Source organism: Mesoplodon mirus (assembly GCF_964341445.2).
Source record: "Mesoplodon mirus genome assembly, chromosome: 2".
In the NCBI taxonomy this organism is placed as follows: domain Eukaryota; kingdom Metazoa; phylum Chordata; class Mammalia; order Artiodactyla; family Ziphiidae; genus Mesoplodon; species Mesoplodon mirus.
The window spans coordinates 48,947,616-48,971,376 of NC_138977.1; the positions used below are offsets into that span (position 1 = coordinate 48,947,616).

Below are 23,761 nucleotides of genomic sequence, written 5' to 3' on the forward strand. Positions count from 1 at the left end.
GTAGAGAGCCTCTTGAAGGCTGGTCTAAAGATTTTGAACTTAGTGAACTGTGTTACAGTGAATAATATAATCATTGCTCAAGCTTTAGGAAAGTGTATGTTATTTCTTTTGCACTACCTAGTATAGTGCTATGCATTCAGTTTTTATCTCAAAGAAAGAACAAAATTGTTATTTCTACTTTTAATGCTTAAAATTGAAACAGGATACTCAGTTCTAATGAATTAGCTAGAAAAAAAAGATGAGGTTTTTCTTTTCTTTCACACATATCTTGCATTATTTCATACTGACTTTATTGTTTTTTTAAATTCAGAATGGTTTAGAATTTTAGGTCAGGTTATTCTGTATTTTTTTTTGGAGGGTAGGATGAAAATGAACAATGTAGATTTATCTAACTTATTAGAACCGAAGCCTGCTCTTTTTCATTTAAAGTGCGAATAATACCCACTTTAAGTCTTTATTTTGTGGCACTAATGTTAATGGAATGTTAGTTAAGACAGACTAGATTTACTGAACCCTGATAGAGTCTGTTTTCAGTCTGACACTGATATCTATTTTTTAGGGTCATGTGAAGGTGGTGCGCTACTTAGTCAAAGAAGTCAATCAGTTTCCATCAGATTCTGAATGTATGAGATACATAGCAACGATCACTGATAAGGTAATATACTGATTAAATTCATCCCCATTATATGAGCTTGGGATCCCATTTGGCTTTTCATATATATATATATTCCACACTAAGATTAAAAAAAGTCTTAGTTTGAGCAATAATGTGTGGTACATAGAACTTTTCATTTATCTAGGATTTGGGAATGAAGTATAATATTTAAGAAACTCTTCAGATGATTTACTTACCTCATGAAGTAATAAAACATTTTCTGTTTTAGAATTACTTTATCTTTTTAAATAGTACTTAAGCTAATTTAATTTTAATCTAAATACTAAACAATCTAAAGCAAATTACTGTTACTATTCATTAGTGCTGTAATCTATCCAGACAGATATCTCTTCTGAGAGGAACAAGTCAGTGGATTTTTTTTATACCTAAACAAAAATTAACACAGTACTTTTAATTATGGTCAAGAAAACTCTTAACATGTTCAACATCATATAAAAGTTGGAGTAACTGTCAGTTTAAGAATGAATTTGCTAGGATTTTTGCAGGGAAGGTAGGGAAAATAAAATAAATCCCTTTAGAATTCTAATTGAGATCAAAATATTTGAATAAAATCCTAAGACATGCCTCTGAAAATCTAAAAATGTCTTTCATTTTCTCAGCAGTTATCACATGATAGTGAACAGCTTTTTCCCATAAGTTTTATTTAACATAGCTAATCCACTGTCTTGCCTGCCTCTAGATTCATTTATGACAATTAATGTTCCTGGATACCCCTTATGGAAGGGGGGCAGAGATTAAAAATAAAGCTTTTGTCTTAATAGGGAAATATCCCTTTCCTGTCAAAAAGTGTATGTTCTAAAAATGAAATCACTGACATAAGTCTATAAATACATGCTTTTTATGAATGATTCTAGCACAAGAAGTTATAGCAACAAAGCTTAAATATTTGAGAACAGTTCTTGCCAAATAAGTATTTTAAATTGTTTTAAACCCATTTTCTTTTGTTGATATTGACCTTTTCCTTTAGCCTGTTAACTAGCTGACAGATTATTGCAGCTCTATTTGCAGTATGATTTCTCATATTTAAATTACAGGAGTAAATAATTTTAGTACCAGTCAAATGGATATTATTTTGAAGAACAATAGAGGCTCTTTGCTTATGTATTTTTAAAAATATACCATTTAAATTATGTTTTTATTTGCACTCTTTTTTTGCCCTACTACTGATCTTTATTGCTTATGTTCATTCCAGTACCTTAATTAATATTTTCACGTTTTTAGGAATCTCTCTAAATGTTAATTTTTTGAGTCTGGAAACATCTTCATTTTTCATTTTAGGAGATGCTGAAGAAGTGCCACCTTTGTATGGAGTCGATAGTACAAGCCAAAGATAGACAGGCTGCTGAGGCAAACAAAAATGCCAGCATTTTATTAGAGGAGTTAGACTTGGAAAAGGTAACGGTAACCTTTACATATGAAAAATACCTACTTTTTTCCTTTCAGCTTCTCTTCCTCCTAATTTGTAATCTTTGGTTTTTTGTTTTGGTTTGATTTTGCTTTAAATTATGTACGTGCTTTTTCTCTCCAAGTTTGGCTCAAATAGTGGAGAGGATTATGAGTATTTTAAACATCATTATATCGTTAAAATAGCTTTCTTTATAATCGAACTAACAAAATGTTATTGTAGGAATTGCATTGATCTGCAAGTCAGGGAACCTAGCCTCTAATGCTCAATTATCTCAACTAATGTTCTCTTAATCCCCATCCAACTCTGTACTTCATTGATCCTAGACCTTGTAATTTGTTGCCAACGGATTTATCAGAAGTACCAAATACACTACAAAGGCATACACTACCAAGCCATGACCAACTAGTGAAATACGACCAGTTGATGGAATGTTTAATGCGTACCTTTTTATTTTATTTTTATAAAATTGTACAATTTAAATGCATGGAATTTATTGTATATCTATTATTTTTTTAACATCTTTATTAGAGTATAATTGCTTTACAATGGTGTGTTTATATGCTTTACAATAGTGTGTTATATAATAGTGTGTTTATAACAAAGTGAATCAGCTATACATATACATATATCCCCATATCTCCTCCCTCTTGCGTCTCCCTCCCACCCTCCCTATCCCACCCACCCCTCTAGGTGGTCACAAAGCAATGGAGCTGATCTCCCTGTGCTATGCGGCTGCTTCCCACTAGCTATCTATTTTACATTTGTTAGTATATATAAGTCCATGCCACTCTCCCACTTTGTCCCAGCTTACCTTTCCCCCTCCCTGGGTCCTCAAGTCCATTCTCTACGTCTGCGTCTTTATTCCTTTCCTGCCCCTTAATGCGTACCTTTTTAAATGGATGATTTCTCTTGTATTTTTCTCTTTCAGGCACACTACAGTATCATTCCCATTTATTCCCATGGGGAGTAAAACACTCCAAACAATGTACAGTTTGGGCAGTCCCATAACTGCTTCTTTACTCTCTGTTCCTATCAATAACTGTAGTCTAGAATGTAATAGTAGGAAAAGAATTGGTTGGTATTGAATATTATGGAATATATATTCTGCCATATTTCATCTTTTTTAAAAAGGTTAAAAATGCTATGAAATTTAACATATACTTTTTAGATTTTAAGGATATGCAGTGATAGTGGGGGCTGGGGCACCCCCCCATGCAGTTGAAAAGCAATGTGTAACTTTACACTTGGGCCCTCCATATCTGCAGTTTCAAGTCCATGGATTTCAACCAACCACAGATTATGTAGTACTGTAATACTTATTCATTTTAAAGAATCCACATAAAGTGGGCCCTGCACAGTGTTGTTCACAGGTCAATTGTATATATAACATTTTTCATTTGAGTCAGGTCCATTCTTTTTAATTAGACTTACTGACTTTGTTAAGCTATATATTTCATCTCACATAAAGAAAGTATGAATTATTTTAAACATTTTGTTCTAAAGTCAATGTGAAAATACACTATTATTTTCTGAAAAATATATTTAAAATCAGAGTTCTTTTTTTTTTTGTGGTACATGGGCCTCTCACTGTTGTGGCCTCTCCCGTTGCGGAGCACAGGCTCCGGACGTGCAGGCTCAGTGGCCATGGCTTACGGGCCCAGCTGCTCCGCGGCATGTGGGATCTTCCTGGACCGGGGCATGAACCCGTGTCGCCTGCATCGGCAGGCGGACTCTCAACCACTGCGCCACCAGGGAAGCCCCAGAGGTTCTTCATTTTAAAAACTTTCTAGTTTAGATTCTGATCAAATGAAAATTAGCTTTTTTGGCCACTTTGAAGTTTTAATTGAATATGAACACATTGAGAACAGATATGGTTATAATTATTGTAACTATTACTTTACCTATTTTTAATATTCAGTTTCATCAAATATTTATTTAATGTTCACTAAATACCAGGCAATATAATAGGGCCAAGTTGTATGACAGAATATGTATCATTTGAGTCTTCTCTGTAAGAAATATTATTACCCTCATATTACAGATGGAGAAACTGAATCTATGGGAAGTTAAGTAACTTGCCGAAGCTAGACTAAGATTTAAATCCACCTTTTTTATTCTAAATTCCCTGCTTTCCTCTCCTCCCTTAATTGAAGTCAACCTACCTTTTAGTGCTTTCTCCTTATAATATTATAATATCCTGTTTTTGCATACTCTCTCATTTTTAGATGTTACAATCGCTAAGTAAGTTATTTCATAATATTGTATCTTTTTGCATTTTTATAAATCTTAGAAGGCATCCTTTCTATAGCTGAGACATAGATATCTGTTTTTAAATAAAATCTTTAATTGTTTCATACCTTTGTTTATACGTTACATGAAATACATTTAGAGATTTACTGCATGCCTGTGGATCACAAAGTCAAGAAGCAGCTTTTAGGAATGTCCTATTGTGCATGTCTATTCTCAATCAACTTCAGTGATTTATTTTCTTTTTTCTTTATTACAATAATGTGTTCAGTTTAAACTGTGAACTATGCAAAGATAACTAAAAGAAAAGCATACGCCATCATTGTAAGGTAACTAAAGTTCAAAACCTGGTATGGTAATTAACTAAAAGTCCTCACTTCTGACCTTTAAAACCTTTTAAGACCTTACATGTTCTGCCCACTCACACCACTTCTTACACCTGTCTGATGTTATTTTACTACTTTCTCTTGGTCACTTTGCTCTTTCCATAATGACCATCCTTTTTGCTCTTGCTGTGCCTTCTGCCTTGAATGTCACTTCACTTGCCTCATATTTTAGTCTCCCTTTCACATTCTTCCTACTCTTCTTCCCTTCTTTATTTTCATGTTCTAATATTCTAAATACTGTATTTTACTTAGTTATCTTGTTTGTCTCTCTCTACCACTAGATTGTATGAACTACAAAATGGTGCCTAGCATGTTAGTAAACATTTGTTGAACAAATAAATATCCATGTATATGAAAACTGTACTTTTTAAAAATTAGAATCATGTGAACATATTACTCTAATACTTGCTTTTCCCCCTCTCAATAAATGAAGAATATTGTCAACTGATAGTGATTTATAACTGCATAATATATTCCATGGTAGGTTTGTTTCCAGTTTTGTCACTACAAATAATGTTGCAATAAACATCATTATACATGTTTCTTTATATTTTGGTGCTTTTATTTTTATGGATTAAGTTTCTTCACTTGGGTCGGTATATTTTAAATTTGATACTTTCAGAATATTTTCCTACTATCATCAGCAGTACGTAAGTGTTTTTTTTCCTTGAATTCTTGCCAGTCTTTCTTAACCTAGATGTTCATGCTTTCAGACCCTCAGATTTAAAGCAATTCAAAAGGAATTTCTTTCAATGTCATTGCATATTTTCCCGTTTTTTTTGTTTGTTTGTTTTTTGCAGTACGCGGGCCTCTCACTGTTGTGGCCTCTCCCGTTGCGGAGCACAGGCTCCGGACGTGCAGGCTCAGTGGCCATAGCTCACAGGTCCAGCTGCTCCGCAGCATGTGGGATCCTCCCAGACCGGAGCACGAACCCGTGTCCCCTGCATCAGTAGGCGGACTCTCAACCACTGTGCCACCAGGGAAGCCCTATTTTCCAGTATTAATTATTAATCAAAAATTAATTAGATGCAAATTCTTCTGCATGCACTGATACTTTATAAACAGTTTTGAATGGGGATGGTACATAGATAGAATTCTAGACTGTGGACGAGACTGTTCTTTCCTGAACTCCAGCCCCTTTCTATTTCTATTTGAAAAATTATCAGATTGAGATGTGTTAGGGTTTGGTTCACTATTTTTTGTGTATGATTTACATCTGGAAAAATACACCGTTTTGCCTTTTGAGGCTCAGTACGTTCTGGCTCCACCATTTCTGATTTAGAAATATCATTGGAGTGGTCTTGTCTGGTTTAACTTGGATGTTCTGCATGGGTAACTTACTGCTTGTGTAAAAATGCTCCTTTGGGGGCTTCCCTGGTGGCGCAGTGGTTGAGAGTCCGCCTGCCGATGCAGGGGACACGGGTTCGTGCCCTGGTCTGGGAAGATCCCACATGCCGCGGAGCAGCTAGGCCCGTGGGCCATGGCCGCTGAGCTTGCGCGTCCAGAGCCTGTGCTCCGCAACGGGAGAGGCCACAACAGTGAGAGGCCCGCGTAACGCAAAAAGAAAAAAAAAAAGATGCTCCTTTGATCAACCTTTCTAATTTGAAAATGTTGGTTAATAGGTTTGTAAAACTTGCTGCTGAGAATACTGCTCATTATATTTATGAGATTCCCTTATCCTTATGCAGCAAACACTATGTGGAAGAGTCCATGCTCTAGAGCAGTTCATCTGGTCTAACTGTGGAATACTCTGGCAGTTAATTGCTTGTTCTCTTAGGACATTAACAACTAGGTTATGTTTGGGGCTGTTAGATTCCATAGTGGGTATTATTGGTCTGCATTTTTAATGTTTTACCCCTCTACTTTATCACTTATTGTTTTTTCTCTTTGTAAACTTTCATAATCTTTTAGAGAGCTATGTATGGTATATTTTTAAAATATTCCTAATAGATGTTTTCAGTTGGGTTTTTTGCCACCACTGAAGCTATTAATATGCCCACCTCACAATCTCAGTTTCATACATTTCATTCTCTGATTATCACCTCTTGTCTTTTCAGCTTTACTCCCTCTAGAATTCTACCTCCAGCAATCCTAAAAACATTCTGTCTACCAATAAATTGTAGGATCCATTTATCGTACCACCCTTCACTGGCCTTACTCTTTTCTTTCTCCTTATTCTTAACTGAAACCTAGTAATTAAAGGTGTCTAAGGAAAAAAAGCATTCAACCTTGATGACTAATTTTACTTTAAATGTGTGACAGTGAACCCTTTAATGCTGTCCAGTAGTCATAGTATATATTTCCCTAGTTTAATTTACTCTCCCACTCTTCTAGACCATTATTTCTTTCTCCTTTATCCTGTGACTTCTGGTACATCCTCTTCTTCAACCTCAGTTGATGACCTTGCATGCTACTTCAGTAAGAAAACTGAAGCACCAGAAGAAGACTGCCAGAGACTTCCCCTACCCCATCTTCCCAACCCACCAAGCCCTGTACCCATATATTTCCTACCAATTACTAGATAAACTTGTTGTAACCAATCCCTCCATTTGTGAACTACATATTTTCTGTCTGCCATCCCTTACTCAAAAACATTGTTGTGTCAGTTTTCTTTTCTTCTATATCATTTTCCCCCCTCTCCTGGATCATCCTCATCATCATATAAGCTTCTTTGTCCAATCTTAAAAAAAACTTTTGATTTTTCCAACACGTACCCCCCCCCCATTTTCAGCTACAAGTCCATTTCTGCTCCCATTTGCAGCAAAACTTGTCTATTTTGGGTATTCCAATTCTTTTTTGTCTTGAATCTACTCCTACCAGGCTCTCACTCCTACAGCTCCACCAAAGCTATGCCTTTACGGTCTTTGGGGACTCTCACTAGCTAAATCCAGTGATTACTTCTCTATCCTTATCTTACTAAGCCTAATAACACCTGACATACTCTATTTATTTGGCCTCCTTTACACTACACACTCTTGGTTTTTCTCTTATCTTTCTGAATGTTCCTTCTGTATCTCTAGTTCCTCCTCTTCTCTCCTCTTAGTTGGCAAGTCATTTAGCTTATTACATGATCTTCTTTATCCACTGGTCATCTCATCCTGCTTCTTACCTTTAAATATATACTAGCTGATCCCAAATTTATATCTTTAGCCCAGACCTCTTCCCTACATTCCAGTCTCTTATATTTAGCTAGTTACTCAACATGTCCTTTTGGATACCTAATTAGACATCTCATACTTATGTTCAAATGTGAACTTCTGATCTTTGCCCACTCCAAACCCACAACTCTGTCTTGTAATTGCTCAGCTAAAGATATTGATATCATGCTTGGTTTCTCTCTGTCCTCCATTGTGTTGGAAAATCTAGTTACCTTTGCCTTAGAACTATATCTAGGATCCTAGTCACTATTTATCACTTCTCACCCTGATTCAAGTCATTAATATCATCTTTTACCTGTATTTCCACAGTAGTCATTTAACTGGTCTCCCTGATTCCATCATTGCTCTGCAGTCTGTTCTCTATTTAACACTTAGAGTGATCCTCTATATCAGTTAAATCACTCTTTTGCTCAAAACCCTACAGTGCCATTTCCCTCAGAGTAAAAGATTAAAAGTCTTTAAAATGCCCCGTGGGACCTTAGGTGATGAAGTCTCCCGATATGCTCTCTGAAAGTCATTTTCTATTATTCTCAACCAGACTGACCTACTTAAACATTCCAGGCCTACTTGAACATACAGCTTATATACTGACTGTTCTCTTTGCCTGCTATACTTCAAATCTTTTAAATGTTTACTTCAACTTCACCTTCATGTTCCCCTATACGTCCCCATATACACACTTCTCTTCCTCTGTTCCAGTATTCCTGTTTTACATTGTACTTAACACATTTTTTAAAAACTATATAATGTATTATGTTTGCTATCTGTGTGCCTCCCCCAGCAACTAAATGTAAGCTTCATGAGGGCAGGGATATTTTGTCTGCTGCTTAGTCCTAAGAGACTAGAACCATGCTTAGTACATAGTTATCAAAAAATTTTCGCTGGATCCTGCCCTTCCCTTCCCCTGTACTCCTTGATCTCTTTTTCTGTTATTGATACCACTACTGATTATTCAGAAATAATTGAAATCTTGATGTCGTTTTCAGATTCTCAATTATCTTTGCTCCGCATTCTCTATATCCATCAAATAAGTTAGTGTAGTAAATTAACTTAATCCAGTATCTGGCACATATTAACCCCCTAAATATTAATGGTATCAGTATCATCATCATCACCTTTAATTGAGCTTTGGCAGTCTCTTTATGTCTTCTGTTCCATCCTCTCCTAAATTATCACTTCTCGCCTGAAGTATTGCAGTAGGCTTCTTAACAGTCTGTCTATAAATAAATACCTTTGCCTCTGTCATCTTTTGCCTTCAGTTTAATCCTTCTTTATTCCAATGTAACTTTTCCAGTTCCCATAGTTTCTGATACACAGATAAGATTGCCTTTACTCCTTACTCGAAATCCTTCAGTCTTCATTGTCTGCGTGGGAAATTTCAAACATTTGGCTCTTCCTGTCTTCTCTAGGCTCATCACTCACTATGGTTTTCTACTCCTCACATATCTCATTCACATAACTGTATCCAAATATGCACATGGGGGACTTCCCTGGCGGTCCAGTGGTTAAGACTCCGCGCTTCCAGTGCAGGGGGTGTGGGTTCTATCTCTGGTCAGGGAGCTAAGATCCCACGTGGCTCGAGGTGCGGCCAAAAAAAGAAGAAAACAGATTTGCACATGGTATTTCTTTAGTCTGGACTGCCTTTCCCTAAATCCTTAAATTCTCATCTTAAAAAGCTTAACTCTCAAACATCAATTTGTTTCCTGATTCTATAATTAGAAATCACCAGTTAGGGAATTCCCTGGCAGTCCAGTGATTAGGACTCAGTGTTTTCACTACTGCTGGGGCCTGGGTTGGGGAACTAAGACCCTGCAGCCAAAAGAAAAAATCAGTTGGACTAGTGCCCTTTCTTTCCTTTTCCACAATGAGGTTATTTATTCTGCAATTTGACTCTTTTTCTTCAAAACCTCTACCCTCCCCCACATATGCTCACAAACATGTAGCAGTTCCCCAGTAAGTGAAATGAGGTCTAGGGCATGTGCCTTGTGAGAAAATATAGAATGTAGGCTGAATTTTTAACTCTGTTTACCTGCACCTCCAGACTTACTCAAGCCTCACGGTTTAAATACTCTGTTTTCATCTTTTCTCCTTCAGATCTTGTATCAGTTATTACCACCTCTCCCATACTTTAGTGCCTGCTGTTTCATTAACTCCTACCCTCTTTCTCCAACTTCATGAAGTTAACTATCCTAATGAAACCTTACCTCAAATTTAGTATTTTGTTTCCTTATCTAAATATTTTAAGGGAATAATCTATGTCTTGTTGACTCTACTTTTCTTTTTTTTTTTTTTTTTTTTACTTTTCTTTGTAATTCTCCATCCAGGACCATTTGCTTACTTCTCCACTAATTCAGTGAACTAACTATGGCAGAGGTCACCAATGGCATCTTACTGCCAAATCCAGAATAAGATTAGACATCTCATACTTGTGTCCTTACTGATACTTTGTGATACTTACCAATGTTGATTTGCCTTCCTTTATGAAACTCTTCCCCCATTGAAGCTGCTTTCTCCTGATTGTCTTCTTCTGCCTGATATATGTCTTTCTAAAAGTCTCATTTGGTCTTCCTTTTTTTTTTTTTTTTTTTTGTGGTACGCAGGCCTCTCACTGTTGTGGCCTCTCCCGTTGCGGAGCACAGGCTCCAGACACGCAGTCTCAGTGGCCATGGCTCACGGGCCCAGCCACTCCGCGGCATGTGGGATCTTCCCGGACCAGAGCTCGAACCTGTGTCCCCTGCATCAGCAGGAGGACTCTCAACCACTGCGCCACCAGGGAAGCCCTAGTTTTTCTATTTTTAAAAGTTCTTCCCCCCCCCCCTTGAATACCAATCACAATTACTTCTTACCACTGGACACATTTTAAAAATCAAGCAAAATTAATAATTCATCTGGCCGAGCCAAAAGTCTTAAACCTCACTTGTTATTTTTATCCCCCCAAAGCTATTTTCTGTACCTTTCTCAAGGCTTTTTTTCCATACAGATGTGATATAGATGAAATATCAGTTTTATTATTCCTGATTCTAAATTGGAGAGGCTTAGTATCTATCTGTAGCCACAGTTGCTTTGAAAATGTTTCTCTGGCACACCCTTCACCCCCCTTTCTACTCCTCTTCCCTTTACGCTTAGCTATTTATTTCGTGAAAGTCAGCAAAACAGATCAACCCCAGGCCTCCCTCACTGGAGCTCAGGCAAAGATATAGAAAGTATACTGTTCCTGAGGACAGGCAGCTTAGCTACATTAAAGCAAGGCTGAATGAGCTGAGTCATACACGCTCAGTTCCTTCTTTCAAGCTCACCAATCAGATAGTACTCCTTCCTTGTAGTGAACTAGGGTGTGAAGGTCACCAATTACTGTTTTCTTCTCAGTCCTTTGGAAAGGTCAAAAGCTCCTCCTTTATTGGTCTTCAGAGGAAACTTGGGTACTTCTGGAAGACCAGCAAAAATTTCTGGGGGGTAGGTACTATGCAGACAATTTTTATATCTCCAGTTTCCATTTGTGTTCTTTCCTGAAATCCATCTGCTTGAGAAGGTTATCTGGTGTTCTATAGATTCTCCTTAATTATTTACCTTTTCAGAAACACAAGTCATATCTCTTACCCAAGTGAATGTAATTATGGTGCATTGCCCCAGGGTGTGAAAACTTCCAAGGTGGGCAAAATCTTTTAGGCACCCAACAAGGATTATTTCAAAAGGGAGGAGGAGTGTCTAGCAAAAGCTAAAGACTTAAAAAGTCAGACTTTTTCTCAAAAAAAATAAGTCTGATTTGGCTTATAAGTTTGTCTTTAAGGGCTGCTTTCAGTAGTTAAGATATTGTGACATTTTCCATAAACTGAGTATCATTGTTTTGACACATATTTAAAATACACATAAAATATATAGAAAGCTAGATTATATCAAGGAATGTGTACTTTGAAAATGTCATTTAGAGAACACGCAAACAAAAGAGTTTGTAGATGATTTTACCATTTTATGAGCCAAAGAGGAGAATTTAATAGTTAAAGTAGCTTATTAAGAGATGTTATTGGACTTTAAAACTTATTCCTAGTTTTTTTGACTGTGAAAGTAATATGTATCCAGTTTAACAAATAGAAACAGTGTATAGTTATATAAAGTAAAATTGAAAGTCACCATCTTTCTGCTACTTCTTGTCCAAACCCATGCTCTAGAGGTAATCACTAGTAAGCCTTTGATTTGTATCCTCGATAGATTCACATAAAGCACCGCCCCCCCATAAATGAGATCATTGGTTTGCACTTTGCCTTTTTTTCCCTAGCAGATGTAAATTGTGAGCATTTTCCTAGGTGTACATTTATAACTCTTAATGGCTGCTTAGTATTCTGTGAATGTATACTGTTGTTAACTTCTCCCCACCCCCGACCCCACCCCATGGATTTACCAAGCTTCCATTTACTACTATTGTAATCAACTTTGCAATGGAAAGTATTGAGCCTATATTTTTCAACTAGAGGTAGTCATTTTATAGAATATATTCTTAGGATAAGCACTTTGTAATTTTCACAGGAGGCTTTCAAATTACCTTTCTAAAAATGTTAATGTTTATACTGACAGCAGTGTAGGGAAGAATTCATTTTCCCAAACTTTTGCTAACTGATATCTTTTAATTTTCCCAAATTAATGAACAAAACATGGTAGCTTGTTATTTTAATTTATATTTCCATAGTGATTATGAAGTTATGTATATCTTTATCATTCATCCATTTTGAAATTAGGTTGTCTTTTATCATTAATTTGATCTTGACATTTAAAAATATTATTTTCTCTTTACAGTGATTTGAGTATGATCTTGATCAAACAATGAATTGAACTAAGATGACTTTGAATTGTATGGTATCCCAGTACCCTTAATGATAAAATGACATTATGTGGGCTTCCCTAGTGGCGCAGTGGTTGAGAGTCCGCCTGTCAATGCAGGGGACATGGGTTTGTGCCCCGGTCCGGGAAGATCCCACGTGCCGTGGAGCGGCTGGGCCCGTGAGCCATGGCTGCTGAGCCTGCGTGTCCGGAGCCTGTGCTCCGCAACAGGAGAGGCCACAGCAGTGAGAGGCCTGCGTACCACAAAAAAAAAAAAAAAAAAAACAAACTGACATTATGTGACAACTTTTTTCCAAGGTAAATTCCAGTGTTATAATTCTGTTTTATTGATTCTTTAACAGTTAAGGGAAGAAAGCCGGAGGCTGGCTTTGGCTGCAAAAAGAGAAAAGAGAAAGGAGAAGAGAAGAAAGAAAAAAGAAGAACAAAGAAGAAAACTAGAAGAGATTGAAGCCAAAAATAAAGAAAACTTTGAACTCCAAGCTGCTCAAGAAAAAGAAAAGCATAAAGTTGAAGGTATTTTCTCTAAACCATCTAATTTGTTTCATGTAATACATTCTACTCAAAATTATATTTCCTTAAATATCAGTAACTTCAGGTGAAAAAAGATCTCTACGTTATTAAGGCCTAAAGTATTTATATGCTATTTTCACTTATTGACTTCTTCCCAGCTTTTTATTATAAAGAATTTCAAACCTACACACAAGTTGAAAGAATAATGAAACAAACACATGAAATACCCTTCACCTAATTTAAAAATAAACATTTTACTATATTTGCTTTATCTTTTTCTCTAAATATACATACATAGTTTTGTCCTAAGCCGTCTGAAAGTAAATTGCAGACATCTGACATTGCACCTATAAAACATCAGCACACATCCAAGGAATGACATTTGCTTACATAATTGCAATACCATTTATAATACCTTAAAAAATTAACAGTAATTCCATAATTTCATCTACAGTCAAGGCCATATTCAGATTTTTCTTAAATGAGGGAATTATTTTTAACTAGGTTCTAACTAAAAAATTATTTGAGATGAGGATATTGTTGGAAAGAACCATTGTCATTAAACCACCAAATATTTATGCTGTGTGTGTGTGTTAATTTCCCCCTCCTCCAGCCTTTTATTTTGAAAAATTTCAAACTACAGAAAAGTTTAAGGATTAGTATAATGAACACGTGTAAGTCACCTAGATTCATATAACATTTTGGCACATTTGTTTATCTTTTTTCCTCTTTTTTTGAATAGTCTTATATATGTTGTACACATCATACGAAATTACCCCTAAATACTTGAGCAGTGTTTCCCAGAAAAAGAACATTATTTTACATAACCACAATAACATTATTACACTTAAGAAATTTAATAATTATGTAATAATATGTAATATACGGTACATATTCATATTTCCCAAAGTGTCCCCGAAATATTTTTTGTAACTGCCTACTATGTGTTGTTTAGAACTTAGGCACAGAGAGAATAGATCAATCATATCCATCTCATTACCAGTGAATGCTGGAATGACGGATAACTTTGTATCTAATAGTAGTAGTAAAGTAAATTCAGCGTTTATTTTTGTCGAGTGCTTAAAGCTAAATATATGCCAAGAATGCTAGAACTTGCTAATTCAGTATTGCTACTTCTACAGATGAGCCTGAAGTCTTGACAGAGCCTCCAAGTGCCACAACCACTACTACCATAGGTATATCTGCAACCTGGACCACTTTGGCAGGTTCCCATGGTAAAAGAAACAATACCATAACTACAACCAGTTCAAAGAGGAAAAACAGGAAAAATAAAATTACTCCAGAAAATGTTCAAATTATATTTGATGATCCACTACCAATCTCATACAGTCAGCCAGAGAAGGTGAATGGAGAGTCCAAGAGCAGCAGTACCAGCGAGAGTGGAGACAGTGATAACATGAGAATTTCCAGTTGCAGTGATGAAAGTAGTAACAGCAACAGCAGCCGAAAGAGTGACAATCATTCACCTGCTATGGTCACCACCAATGTGACCAGCAAGAAGCAGCCATCAGTTCTGGTTACGTTTCCAAAGGAGGAGAGAAAATCTGTTTCTGGCAAAGCTTCAATAAAGTTAGTTCCAATTTTCATTTTCATGATTTATAGTATCATTATGAAACACTTTGTTGCTGAATTTTTTAGTAAAGCAGGCAGATGAACAACTGACAAAATAAGGGTTTGTCTTTGTTCTAAAGAAGGCATGATTTCATTTGAATTTCAGAATTACTGTGTAATTTCTTCATTTTGGTTGTTAAACTTAACCCATGAAAAGTATTGATTATGGTTTCTCAGGGATTATTATTGTATTTCAGTTCTGCTAAATTTGACCTCTAGATAATATCTTCTTAAAATTGGCCCTTCATATTATGCTAAGTATTAAAAAGTGAAAAATAAATTTCTCATTTATTCATCATAGTATTCTTAAAATAATAAAATCATGTAGTAGATTGCCTTTATCATTAAAAATTCTACATCTCTTCTATATTTAATGTGTTTTTCCTCCCTGTTAAAGATTGTCAGAGACTATCAGTGAAGTGACCAGTAATTCTCTCTCCACTTGCACAAAATCTGGTCCATCTCCCCTTTCCTCTCCAAATGGGAAATTAACAGTAGCAAGTCCTAAGCGTGGACAAAAGAGGGAAGAAGGATGGAAAGAAGTTGTAAGAAGGTGACTGATTATTTGTTTGATTGTTTTTCTCATTTTTATATGTGCTCTATTTCACAATGAAGCATAGTTTACCTTACAGTTAAATTCCCCTAACTCTTCCAGAGGTTGCAAACAAACTGGTGGCCCAAGGCTGCATCTGGCCAACAGAGACAACCTATACTATATTTTAGATGGAAAAAAAAAAAGTGTATGTTAACACTTTTAAAATTAAGAAATTTTACATAAAAAGTTAGATCATTGTGGTGTCTGCTTGACCCGCATAGGTATTGGTATTTGGTAGTGAGCTAATTTATTTAAGGTGATAGATTGTCTTGTTCAGCTTTGTAACCTCAGAGCCCAATATGTAGTGTCTACTACATACTTGTAAATATTTGGAGAATGAATTAAGTATTGGTTTTAAGCTATTCTTGTCTTCAAATCATAGGATACCTTTATTTCACGGGTTTTAGGACTAAAATATTTTGCTTGGAATTTTTAAATAATATGTATTAAAAAGTAAAACAACATCCCAGAAACTAAAAGGTGGTAAGATACCACAGACCTAGAAAGGATGTGATCCATTATAAATCTTTGATAACCTATTTTAAGGAACTCTCCAGAATTCCATCAAAAAATTAAACTTTTGATTGTTTTAAAACAAAATCTGTAGTGAACCAAGCTTATTACTGTTAATCTCAAGATGTACTGTACATTTTTTATCTTATTTTGGGCCAACACTTCCCCTCAACCCCCATCTCTATCTTTATCTCTTTCTCTGTCTCACACACATTCTTTTGAACTAACTGAAATCACAACATCAGAATACTCTCTGTACAAAAGTAAGAGAATTCAGTTTTCCTGCATGTATTTTATATTGTAGTATGCAAGCAAATTCTTAACTAACTTAAAATAATGATCACTGACTGATTATTATGTCCTTTAGGGAAAAAGGAATTATCAAGTAACTTAGTTATGTATACAAAAGGGCAGGGATCATACCTTACCATTTAAAAAAATAACGTATAATTTCATATTTAATCTATTCTAAATAAATAATTTACTTATTCATTGAAGCACAGTTGGCTCCTTCTTTTAATTGAGAGTTATGCTGTTTTTCTTTTAGAAGTATTCTTTAATTTAGACTTGTCAGAAATTTACATCTACCTTTCCTGAATCTGAGTGTTTAAAATTGTAATGTAATTTTGTAGGTGTTAGGTGGGTTTTGCTTTTTTGGAATTCCAGCAGGCTTTTCTCTTTCCTCACACAACTAAACATCCCTTAGCAAGTTTCCATATTTGTGGATAATCATTTAATGCCTCTAGAAGAATGCAGGGCAACAATGAATTTTTAGTATCATCCTTTCAGTTATATATTAGGGAATAAAAACAAGAATATGAATCAAACACCCAAAGGTTCACAAAAAGCCTTTCTTGACTCCTTGGGGTAGATTAGATGCCCCAACCAATGTGTCTTTATGATACCCTATTAGAGCACTTACAACATCGTGTTGTAGTTTTCTTACTTGGTTTCTACATAGTCAGTATATGTGGGCAGGAACCCCTGTCTGTTTTATTTGCCATTAATATTTGCATTATCACAGTGTATATCTACATGTATGTGTGTCACAGATATTAATGAAGGACGAAAGTCAAAAAAGCAAACAGTTTTTGGTAATGAGATGAGAAGCTCTGGTAAAGCTCACTCTCTCTCTCTCTCTCTTTCTCTTTTTTCTGTGGCTCTTAGTTGCCTTTTATCACTTAGAGTGAGAGTAGGTAGCAGAGGCTTATTCGACAATATTCTGCATTTACAGAAACATTTTAGTAATCTTATTTTAATTACAACCACTGATGCTTATGATTTATCTTAATTTATTTTTGCAACTGTTAAACAGGTCAAAGAAAGTGTCTGTTCCATCAACTGTGATATCCAGAGTGATTGGAAGAGGAGGCTGTAATATTAATGCTATTCGGGAGTTCACTGGTGCACACATAGATATTGATAAGCAGAAAGACAAGACAGGAGACCGGATAATAACTATAAGGCAAAATTTTGTCTCTTACAGTTTTTTTCTTTTATATTTTATTGCACTAGAGCTTACTTATCAATATATATATAAGCATTTGAGTTTTCAATGGAACTTTGTATTTAATAGCATGTTTTGTTAAATGGGAATTTGATTCATGTTTAAGATAACCTTTACAGTTTTTTTTTCTTATTTATATGCTCTTGTGAAGTATTTCAAAGGGCTTTAAAGGAATTTTTCTTTTGTGTGTGTATGGCAAAGGTTTGAATAATCTTTTCCTTATATAAACTTTTAATATGACATTCTTAAAAACTTCTTTTTAAGAAGGAATGGGTTTCTATCACATTGTAATCTGTAATTTTCCATCTTTCTCTTAAATTAGCATTTGAGATTGTATCCTTAGAATATGAGCTCAGTAATAGGTTTAAATCTGAAGTGGATATTTGTTTTAAATTGAATACTTGAACATGTCTGTGCCTGAATACCCTTAGAGTAAAGATAATATTCTAAGAAATCATAAATTTGGTTGTGAGAGACAGGTGCCCTTCCCAGTAATAGAGGGACAGATAGTTTTTTAGCCTGTCTCAGAGGAAGGAGGCAATTAACCAGCTCTGTTTTGCACTTATCCCCTTCTCCTATCTTGTTTTTCCCTCCCCTGGGATAGGTGTAGTCACAACTTGCCTTATCCAAAGAAGAGGGGAAGCAGATACCCTTTATAAGTAATTTCCCCCTTAAGGTCTCCATAAGGCTTTCCTTCCAATCAAATATTTTCCTGAACATCCAAGACTGGGGTTTGACCTTATGGCCATTGTTGTAATTATCAGGATTCTTCTCTCATTTTGAGACATCTGTCCAAAAGAGTTATAATAATCACTCTACTAATAGAGAAACCACTAATAAATATAAATGGGGTCATCTTAGCTACCAGGATTTAAAATAAAATACTATTTTCTTACTCAGTGGTATTATTTTTCTTGCTTATTTGTACTGCTTTTAATATTGATCAGCTGTTTAACTTCATGGTAACAATATGGATTACATAGGATTTTAAGTGCAATGGTTTTTCTGTCTAGAATGTATTTCACAGTAGGAAGATGATTGCTTAGTCTGAGGAAACAATAATGAAATTAAAGTTTTTGGAAAAGAAGTCATTTACTTTTCCTTTGAAAAATATAGTGGTGTGTCAGGAAAGTTTACTGCTTTGTTTGCATAATACCTCAAAAATAGTCAGAAACTTGCTTCTTAACTTTTATCTGTTCTCTGTATGTGTGTACATACACATACACACACGAATTAATTTAGGCTTTATATATTAAAAGGGGGAAATTGGACCTAATTTTTTTTTTTTTGTCAACTTATAGGGGTGGCACTGAATCAACAAGACAAGCAACTCAGTTGATCAATGCTCTGATCAAGGATCCAGACAAAGAAATTGATGAACTTATTCCAAAGAATCGTTTGAAAAGCTCCTCAGCAAATTCCAAAATTGGGTCATCAGCACCTACCACCACTGCTGCTAACAGTTCCTTAATGGGAATTAAAATGACGACTGTAGCTCTGTCATCAACATCTCAAACTGCCACAGCACTCACTGTGCCTGCAATTTCTTCTGCATCTACTCACAAAACCATTAAGAACCCAGTGAATAATGTGAGGCCTGGTTTTCCAGTTTCTCTTCCATTAGCATACCCTCCTCCACAGTTTGCACATGCTTTGCTTGCTGCTCAGACTTTCCAGCAGATCCGTCCACCAAGGTTGCCCATGACGCACTTTGGAGGTACTTTTCCACCAGCTCAATCCACTTGGGGTCCTTTTCCTGTCAGGCCTTTGAGCCCTGCCAGAGCTACTAACTCGCCTAAGCCTCACATGGTGCCTCGCCATAGCAATCAGAATAGCAGTGGTTCTCAGGTGAATTCAGCAGGTTCTTTAACTTCAAGTCCAACAACTACAACCAGTTCATCAGCTTCAACGGTGCCTGGTACATCTACAAATGGCAGTCCAAGTTCACCTTCTGTTAGAAGGCAGCTTTTTGTCACAGTTGTGAAGACATCCAATGCCACCACAACAACAGTCACAACCACAGCAAGTAACAACAGCACTGCACCCACAAATGCCACATATCCTATGCCTACTGCCAAAGAACACTACCCAGTATCATCCCCATCTTCCCCATCACCACCAGCCCAGCCAGGAGGGGTTTCTAGAAACAGCCCTTTGGATTGTGGAACAGCATCTCCAAATAAAGGGGCATCTTCCTCTGAACAGGAAGCAGGTAGTCCACCAGTAGTAGAAACAACAAACAGTAGACCTCCAAACAGCAGCAGTTCTTCTGGGAGTTCATCAGTTCATTCTACTCAGCAGCAACCTCCGGGATCTGTTTCTCAGGAGCCAAGACCACCTCTTCAGCAGTCTCAGGTTCCTCCCCCGGAAGTTAGAATGACTGTTCCTCCTTTAGTAACAACAAGTTCTGCTCCAGTGGCGGTGCCTTCTACTGCCCCAGTGACTTACCCTATGCCTCAGACACAAATGGGATGCTCCCAGCCTCCGCCTAAAATGGAACCCCCTGCTATTAGACCACCCTCTCATGGCACAGCTGCCCCTCACAAGAATCCAGCTCCTGTGCAAAATTCATCTGTTGCAGTCCTCAGTGTCAATCACATTAAAAGACCTCACAGTGTTCCCTCTTCTGTCCAGCTACCTTCGACCTTAAGTACACAAAGTGCTTGTCAAAATTCAGTACATCCAGCAAATAAGCCTATTGCTCCCAATTTCAGTGCCCCCTTACCATTTGGGCCCTTTAGCACATTGTTTGAAAATAGCCCTACTTCTGCTCATGCCTTCTGGGGAGGATCTGTTGTTTCATCTCAGTCAACACCAGAATCTATGCTATCAGGAAAATCCTCATATTTGCCAAATTCAGATCCTTTACATCAGTCTGATACTTCCAAAGCTCCAGGTTTTAGACCACCATTACAGAGACCTGCTCCAAGTCCCTCAGGTAAGTTTGTATTTTCTGACATTCTGCAGCTGCTCGTTTATACAAATGATGTTGAAACTCTTAGTTATTTTCTAATATTTTTACTCTGTGACTTGGTCAGATAGACAGATTGTAGTACTAATTCAAATGCTGTTATGAGTATTGACTGTGTCTAGTATGACATTATTATTTTTTAAATCTTTTTAGAAGCTGTAATGGGTTTTTGTCTTAAATTTACTATAAATAAATTTCTTCATCAGGTATATTTTTCTCTCTCAAAATAAAGAAAAGGGGACTTCCCTGGTAGTCCCGTGGTTAAGACTCTGCATTCCCAATGCAGGGGGCCCGGGTTCGATCCCTGGTCAGGGAAATAAATCCCACATGCCGCAACTAAGACTGGGCGCAGCCAAATAAATAAATAAATATTTTTAAAAAATTATAAATAAAAAAGTCTCTTTTTTTTTTTTTTTTTTTTTTTGCGGTACGCGGGCCTCTCACTGTTGTGGCCTCTCCTGTTGCGGAGCGCAGGCTCTGGATGTGCAGGCTCAGCATCCATGGCTCACAGGCCCAGCCTCTCCACGGCATGTGGGATCTTCCCGGACCGGGGCACGAACCCGTATCCCTTGCATCAGCAGGTGGACTCTCAACCACTGCGCCACCAGGAAAGCCCCTCATATTTTAATTTAATAAGATAATGCCATCAAAAGTTTGCTTTTAGTTCAAATAAAAAATAATTACCAAAGATTTTAAAAATTTGATTTCACTTCCGACTGTCTTTTTTGTTTTAAAAATAATGAGAAAAATATAGAGCTACATAGTTCAAAAGGGTAGGCACTAACTATATGTGCTATTTAAATTTAATAAAATTAAAAATTCATCTCAGTCAAGCTGGCCATTTTTTAAATTTTTTCCCAGTTTTGTTGAGATGTAATTGATGTACATCACTGTATATGAGTTTAAGGTGTAGAGCATAATGGTTTGACTTACATACATTGTGAGATAATTGCGACAGTAAATTTAGTTAACATTCATCATCTCCTATAGATACAATTTTTTAAAAAAAGAAAAAGGAAAAAATATTTTTCGGTGTGATGAGAGCTCTTAGGATTTAGTCTCTCTTAACAGCTTTCCTATGTATCATACAGCAGTGTTAACTACCGTTACTATGTTGCACATTACATCCCTAATACTTACTTATCTTGTAACTGGAAGTTTGTACCTTTTGACCACCTTCCTCCAATTCCCCCCCCACCCCACCTCCACCTCTAGTAACCACAAATCTGATCTCTTTTTCTATGAGTTTGTTTGTTTGAGATTCCACATATAAGTGAGATCATACAGTTTTTGTCTTTCTCTGTCTGACTTATTTTACTTAGCATAATGCCCTCACGGCCCATCCATTTTGTCAGAAATGGCAGGATTTCCTCGTGTTTTTTGGTGTGTTTTTTTATTACTAAATAATACCCCATTGTGTGTGGTATGTATACATATATGTATATATACCACAGCTTCTTTATCCATTCATTCATGGATGGATACTTAGGTTGTTTCCATGTCTTAGCTATTGTAAGTAATGCTGTTATGAACATGGAAGTGTAAGTATCTTTTCGAGTTAGTGTTTTTGTTTCTTTTGGATATAGTTCCAGAAGTGGAATTGCTGGATCATATGGTAGTTCTATTTTTAGTTTTCTGAGTATCCCCCATATTGTTTTCCATAGTGGCTGTAGGCTGGTCATATTTCAAGTGCTTCCTTGATAAGCACATAATGGCTGGTAGCTGCAATATTGGAGAGCCCAGATATTGAACACATCTGTTAACATAAAAAGTTCTGTTAGGCAGTGCTGATATCTAAAGAGGATCTAAAGATCTGGTTTTGAGTGACTGCTTTTTCTTTTTTAACTTTTTACTTTGAAATATTTTTAGATTTATAGAAGAGTTCTTCTATAATTACCCCAATTTCCCCTAATTAAACATTCTTACATAAACACCATATATTTAATAAAACTAAGAAATTAATATTGGTACAGTACAATTAACTGGACTACAGACTTTATTCAGATTCCACAGCTTTTCCAATAATGTTCTTTTTCTGTTGCAGTGTCCAGGATACCAAGTTGCATTTTGAGCTTTGTGGTTTTTTTGGGGGGGGGGTGTTTTTTTTGCGGTATGTGGGCCTCTCACTGTTGTGGCCTCTCCCGTTGCGGAACGCAGGCTCAGCGGCCATGGCTCACGGGCCTAGCCGCTCCGCGGCATGTGGGATCTTCCCGGACTGGGGCACGAACCCGTGTCCCCTGCATCGGCAGGCGGACTCTCAACCACTGCGCCACCAGGGAAGCCCAAGCTTTGTGTTTTAATATGAATATTTCAAATAATTAAAGATAATTTCATTGAGTTATTTGTAGTGAGGTGGATGGACCCAGAGTCTGTCATACAGAGTGAAGTAATTAGAAAGAGAAAAACAAATACTGTATGATAAAATCAAATACTGTATGCACGTATATATAGAATTGGAAAAAAAATATGGTTCTGTAGAAACTAGGGGCAGGACAGGAATAAAGATATAGATGTAGAGAATGGACTTGGGGACATGGGGAAGGGGGAAGGGTAAGCTAGGACTAAGTGAGAGAGTGGCATGGACATATATACACTACCAAATGTAAAATAGCTAGTGGGAAGCAGCCGCATAGCACAGGGAGATCAGCTCGGTGCTTTGTGACCACCTAGAGGGGTGGGATAGGGAGGGTGGGAGGGAGATGCAAGAGGAAAGAGATATGGGGAAATATGTATATGTATAGCTGATTCACTTTGTTATGAAGCAGAAACTAACACACCATTGTAAAGCACTTATACTCTGATAAAAATGTTTAAAAATAGTCTACCATTAAAGCAATAATAAAATAAAAATAAAGATAATTTCATGCTAGAGATAGACAAACTATGGTCCATTTGCCAAGTATGGCATACTACCTGATTTTATATTTGTGGGGTTTTTTAATTGAGTTATAACAATTATGTAAGATTTAAAAAATTTTTTTTTAATTTTTTAAAAGAATAATATGTGGCACAAAAATTAGTACATTTGGAACTTCCCTGGTTGTCTAGTGGTTAAGAATCCGCCTTCCAGTGCAGGGAATGTGGGTTCAGGGGAACTAAGATCCCACATACCATGGAGCAACTAAGTCCTGGTGCTGCAACTAGAGAGCCCATGCACTCTGGAGCCCGTGCGCCACAACTACAGAGAAGCCCGCATGCCACAACTAAGACTCGATGCAGCCAAAAATAAATAAATAAATTTAAAAAAAAAATAGTGCATTCAAATTTCAGTGTTCATAAATAAAAGTTTTATTGAAATACATCTGTGCCCATTCATTTACATATT

General features: G+C 36.5%; 1 protein-coding gene across 10 annotated transcripts in view; it reads left to right on the forward strand.

The window, feature by feature from the left end:
* Nucleotides 1–23,761, forward strand: part of ANKRD17 (ankyrin repeat domain 17) — a 159,145-nt gene that overhangs the window by 117,487 nt on the left and 17,897 nt on the right. For all 10 annotated transcript variants that reach the window (XM_082639938.1, XM_082639943.1, XM_082639940.1 and 7 more), the window contains 7 exons: nt 560–655; nt 1,955–2,071; nt 13,050–13,221; nt 14,361–14,808; nt 15,248–15,403; nt 17,274–17,423; nt 18,767–20,403. In XM_082639938.1, the coding sequence (XP_082496064.1) occupies nt 560–655; nt 1,955–2,071; nt 13,050–13,221; nt 14,361–14,808; nt 15,248–15,403; nt 17,274–17,423; nt 18,767–20,403 (2,776 nt within the window). The remainder of the gene's footprint in view (nt 1–559; nt 656–1,954; nt 2,072–13,049; nt 13,222–14,360; nt 14,809–15,247; nt 15,404–17,273; nt 17,424–18,766; nt 20,404–23,761) is intronic.